The sequence below is a fragment of the Myotis brandtii genome, unplaced genomic scaffold (genome assembly GCF_000412655.1).
Source record: "Myotis brandtii unplaced genomic scaffold, ASM41265v1 scaffold118, whole genome shotgun sequence".
Lineage (NCBI taxonomy): Eukaryota > Metazoa > Chordata > Mammalia > Chiroptera > Vespertilionidae > Myotis > Myotis brandtii.
The window spans coordinates 138,680-144,672 of NW_005354090.1; the positions used below are offsets into that span (position 1 = coordinate 138,680).

General features: G+C 43.3%; 1 protein-coding gene across 1 annotated transcript in view; it reads right to left on the reverse strand.

Moving 5' to 3' along the window:
- FETUB (fetuin B) overlaps positions 1-898 on the reverse strand; it is a 17,200-nt gene extending 16,302 nt beyond the window's left edge. The window contains 2 exon segments of the mRNA XM_014530399.1: positions 152-262; positions 608-898. Coding sequence (XP_014385885.1) covers positions 152-262; positions 608-832 — 336 coding nt within the window. The 5' untranslated portion in view covers positions 833-898.
- Positions 899-5,993: the final 5,095 nt, after the last annotated feature.

A 5,993-nucleotide genomic window follows, 5' to 3' on the forward strand; every position in this document is an offset into this window, starting at 1 on the left:
AGGCTGATGGGGGAGAAAGACACATCTGTAATACTTTCAACAATAAAGATAAATTTTAAAAATAAAAGATGGCACACAATGAGTAATCTTCACCCTGTAGACAGAGGATACCCTATTTCTCCCCTAGAATTCCTGGGATACAAACACTTACCTGTTCATGCAGGTGCCTCTCCTCACAGTCCCTCCATGGCTTCTTGCTGAGCACATGGCAGGTAGTATCCAGTACGTCCATTGTGAAATAGAACAGAGATCCCAGACCATCCTGTGGGAAGGGGTGAAAAAATGTACCACAGCCCACATGAAGCAGAAACCCCTAAAGACAGGTCCAAAATGTTTCTGATTTATGGCGGAACCAGTGGCTATCATATTTTTGATGATGTCTTATAGACTATGGGACACTGGACAAGTGTCAGAGTAAGATACTATTAGCACTTGTTCCTGTTAACAGTAAAAGCATGTAGTACAACCCAGCAGAGGGGAGCAGAGACTTCTCAGCAGGTTTCCAAGTTGGAAAGCACCTGGCAACATGTGTCCCTGGATGTCTACCCCCTGGCCGGCCTATGCAGCTTGTGCAAACACCTGCCCCAGATAGGCGATTTTCACTTGCCTGTCTGTGTTCTTGGACAGCGCTCACTCGGTTGAGGCTCAGCACATAGCCTTCCTTTAGGTCGTTATTGATGTCCTGCAGAACAGATGCCGCCATAGCCAGCATATCTGCATCATTGCAGCCACGAAGGCGGAAAAGCAAGTGGCTGGGGACCTCCAGGGGCACAGATCTAGTGGTGCAGCTCACGGCCAAGGTGCAGAGCACCAGGAGTAGGAGTAGACCCATTCTGTGGGGAACAAGACCAGGATGGTTCAGTATATGGAGCTGCAAGGATGGGATACTTATAGGACTCTGTAAGGCCAATTTGATTGGTTTTGTAATCACAATCTGAACCTTGGACCATTTTATCTCCTTGAACTCTAAATGTGGATTTCCATGAGTCAGCACTTTGGATGGGATTTGCCAATGTCTTAATCTTAGGCAACTGAGCAAACTCATATTCATGCGTACATGTAAGCAAACTTATGTAACCTAACCCATTCCCTAGAAATCATAATAAACACTCGGGTCAAGGCTCCTAAGAGGTCATGATTGGATTCTGGTTTGCCTCCTTGGTTCCAAATGAATCAGAATATACAAACTGTCCTATTCTCCCATTTCCCCTAGCACCTTCCCTCCAGCTCATGTCCTTGGCCACACCAATAATTACCCCAGGCTTGGAGCCTGGGGTCATGGTCCATGGTACCAATTGTATTAGTTGAATTCACACTTCCTGCCTGGCCTTCCATGTTCACCATTCTTGTTAGATCAGGAAAAAAGGCTCTAACCCCACATCACCTATATGAAAACCGATGAGATTCCTAAAGCCCTTTGGGGATCTGGCTAGAAAGTGGTCTATGTATATTTTTTAAAACAAAGACTTCATTTAAGTAAAAAAAAAAAAAAAGGGGGGGAGAGAGATGGTATATCAATAGTTCCTGCATCACATGCCAAACTTTTTCTTCCTTTTATGGAGCTGTGTGGAAGCAAACTCATAAGGAAACTGAAACCTAATAGTATTGTTAAGAGGTAGACAAGTCAGGGAACCAAGATGGCGGCATAGGTTAACGCCGGAGTTTGCTGCCTCGAACAACCACTTCAAAAATACAACTAAAAGACGGAACGGACATCATCCAGAACCACAGGAAGGCTGGCTGAGTGAAAGTTCTACAACTAGGAGGAAAGAGAAAAGCATACCTAACAGCACACCGAGGCTCAGAGGAGGCGCAGTGTGGAAAATACTCAGGTGCGGAGGTGCGCGCGCAAAGCGGGCTGGTGGCTGAGAGCGCGGTTGTCGTTTTCGGTCAGGGGGGAGTCTCAGACTCTGAGCTCCAGATACGGGCGAATCGCTGGGGACTCGGACCCAAACGGGAGAAGCGGGAGTGTCTGGCATCAGTTGGAAGGCAGCTTTCTCTCCGAGGTTTGCAGCGGTTCCTGGGGTTCTGAGAAGCAGAGCCTCTGGGAACGGGACTGAGGGCACCATAACCGCTCCCTCCGCCCGCCCTGTTGAGCCCGCCCCGCCCAAGCCCTGCGCAGAGCCATTTGCCAGATCGCCTCAGGCAAAGGCTAGATTAGCACCTCCCCAGAGGACAGAAGTTTTCCGCGGCAGACACAGCTGATTCACACAGCCAGTCGGCCTGGTGGTCAAATCCCTCTAGTATTAACTACAACAATCAAGGCTCAACTAGAACAAGACTGCGCACAAAGACCACTAGGGGGTGCACCAAGAAAGCATAAAAAATGCGGAGACAAAAAAACATGACAGAAATGGAGGATATAGAGCTAAAAAACGCAATTTTGAGGGCTTGCAATAAACTTTTGGAGAGCCTCACGAAAACTAATGAGACCCTCGATGCTATGATAAAGAAACAACTAGAAATTAAGCATACACGGTCGGAAATAAAGAATATTACACCCAATAGCAGACCAGAGGAGCGCAAGAATCAAGTCAAAGATTTGAAATGCGAAGAAGCAAAAAACACCCAACCGGAAAAGCAAAATGAAAAAAGAATCCGAAAATATGAAGATAGTGTAAGGAGCCTCTGGGACAGCTTCAAGCGTACCAACATCCGAATTATAGGGGTGCCAGAAGAAGAGAGAGAGCAAGATATTGAAAACCTATTTGAAGAAATAATGACAGAAAACTTCCCCTACCTGGTGAAAGAAATAGACTTCCAAGTCCAGGAAGCGCAGAGAACCCCAAACAAAAGGAATCCAAAGAGGACCACACCAAGACACATCATAATTAAAATGCCAAGAGCAAAAGACAAAGAGAGAATCTTAAAAGCAGCAAGAGAAAGAGACTCAATTACCTACAAGGGAATACCCATACGACTGTCAGCTGATTTCTCAACAGAAACTTTGCAGGCCAGAAGGGAGTGGCAAGAAATATTCAAAGTGATGAATAGCAAGAACCTACAACCAAGATTACTTTATCCAGCAAAGCTATCATTCAGAATTGAAGGTCAGATAAAGAGCTTCACAGATAAGGAAAAGCTAAAGGAGTTCATCACCACTAAACCAGTATTATATGAAATGCTGAAAGGTATCCTTTAAGAGGAGGAAGAAGAAAAAGGTAAAGATACAAATTGTGAACAACAAACATGCATCTATCAACAAGTGAATCTAAGAATCAAGTGAATAAATAATCTGATGTACAGAATGAACTGGTGATTATAATGAATCAGGGACATAGAAAGGGAATGGACTGACTATTCTTGGGGGGGAAAGGGGTGTGGGAGATGCGGGAAGAGACTGGACAAAAATCGTGCACCTATGGATGAGGACACTGGGTGGGGAGTAAGGGCGGAGGGTGGGGCGGGAACTTGGAGGAGGGGAGTTATGGGGGGGAAAAAGAGGAACAAATGTAATAATCTGAGCAATAAAGATTTAATTAAAAAAAAAAAGAGGTAGACAAGGATTGACAGGTAGGCTGGAATGTAAATCCCTCAAGGTTGGGACTCTTGCTTTTCTCTTTCAGCTTCTGCTTGGGGTTCAGGAAGTTTCTACTGATTGGAACTGTACAAAACACAAATAACTTTTAAAACTTAATTTTTAAAAAAAAACCCACAGGGAGCCACTGAGAACTCTGGGATCTAATCCTGAAGCTGGGCTCCCCAACAGAGAACACCAGTGGAGGAGGATACCCACATAACATCTAGCTGTAAAAAGCAGTGGGAGTGGCAGCTGAAAGTTTGGGCACCCTCTTAAAGGGTCAATGCACAAAAACTCCCCGTGGAGCCACTTACCTGGTGCTCTGGCAGAGAGAGGGTGAAGCAGACTGGAGCCGTGAGAGTAAAACCCAGGACTGAGGACTCGGGGGATAGAGCTCAGAAGGCAGACAACCCGAGTTTCCTGGGCTGAGTCATTCCCTCACACAGCAGAGGACATCTTTCCCACATAGACATCTGCCTTGCCTGGGTGGAAGACAGTCAACTCACCCTATTAGAAAACACCTTGCCCTGAGGCCACTTAAGAGATTAAAAGTAACAATTAGCCTCCAGGCAGAAGCAACTGCCCCACCCTGTTGAAAAAACTCTCGCCACACCTGAGCACAATTGCCTAGGGGCAATTCACTTCGAAATCTTATTAGTCTGTAGACCAGTGGTTCTCAATCTTGGCTGCACATTAAAATCACCTGGGAATCTTTTCTTTATTATGGGGTGGGGCCACAACATTAGTAACAAAAAACAGAATTTCTGGAGGATGAGGCCCAGAAATCAGGATTTTAAAAAGATTCCCAGGTGATTCTAATGTGCAGCCAGGGTTGAGAACCACTGCTGTAGACAGAGGCGGTCTCTGGAGGCTTTGCATCTTTGCCTGATCCAATTTGTCAGAAAGAGCCTTTAACACATCCTGCACTAGAGATTGAGAGGTGTAGAGGCTCTACCTAATACACAGTCACAAACCCAAACAGACAACCAAAATGAGGAAACAAAGAAATACCCCCAAATGAAAGAACTAGCAAATTCTCCAGAAGAAAAGTTAAATGAACCAGAGATAAGAAATTTATCTGAAACAGCGTTCAGAGTAATAATGTTAAAAATGCTCAACAGTATGAAAAAAGATATAGTAACTATGAAAAAAGAACAGTCTGTGATAAATAATGACATAACAAATAAAGAACACGTTGGAAGGAATACACAGCAGATTAAGGGAAGTTGGGGATTGAATCAGTGAATTAGAAGACAGAGTTGGAAATATCACTCAATTAGAGAACCAAAAAAAAAAAATAAAACAATTAAAAAACAGCAGGAAAGCTTAAGGGAGCTGTGGGACCATGTGAAACGTAGCAATATCAGAATGGCAGGTGTGCCAGAAGAGGCAGAAAGGGAGAAAGGAATTGAGAAGGTGTTTGAAGAAATAATGGTAGAAAACTTCCCTAACCTGGTAAAGGAAAAGTCACACAAGTTCAGGAGGCACAGAGAACCCCAAACAAGAAGAACCAAAACAGACCCATGCCCAGATACATCATAATTAAAATACCAAAAATTAAAGACAAAGAGAGAATCTTAAAGGCAGCAAGAGAAAAGAAAACTGTTACCGAAAAAGGAGTTCCCATAAGGCTGACACCTGATTTCTCATCAGAAACTCTACAGGCCAGAGGGAATGGCATGAAGTACTCAAGGTAATGGAAAGCAAGGATCTGAGAACAAGATTACTATATCCAGCAAGGCTATCATTCAAAATAGATGGTCAAATAAAGAGCTTCCCAGACAAAAAAAAAGGCTAAAGGAGTTCATCACCCCCAAGCCAGCATTATAAGAAATGCTAAAGAGATTGCTGTAAGGGATTGCTGAGAAGAAAAAACTGAGAGAGAAACCTAGCCATACAGAATTAAAATGGCTATACTAGTAAATAAGTACCTCTCAATAATAACCCTAAAAGTAAGTGGATTAAATGCTCCAATCAAAAGGTGTAGGGTAGCAGAATGGATGCAAAAACATGACCCAACTATATGCTGTCTATAAGAGACCCACCTCAAAGCAAAAGACATGCACAGGATGAAAGTTAACGGATGGAAAAAAATTTTCCATGCAAATGGAAAATTAAAAAAAAGCTGGAGTAGCAATACTCATATCCGACAAAATAGGCTTTAAAAGCATCAGGCTAAGTGAAATAAGCCAGCCCGAGAAAGAGAAATATCATATGATCTCTCTCATTTGTGGAATTTAATGAACAACATAAACTGATGAACAAAAATAGAGCCATCGGGGTAAAAAATATCCTAGAATATAATAGAAGTAATCCTGTTATTTGCAGGTTTTTAATATTTACTACACTTGGGTATGCTATAACATTTAGATTCCTATCCATAAAACAGCAGTACTCCCAGTATACGTACACACACACACACACAGAGTTACACTCACTTGTAGAAAGAAGGGGACATATTTCCTCTTTCCCT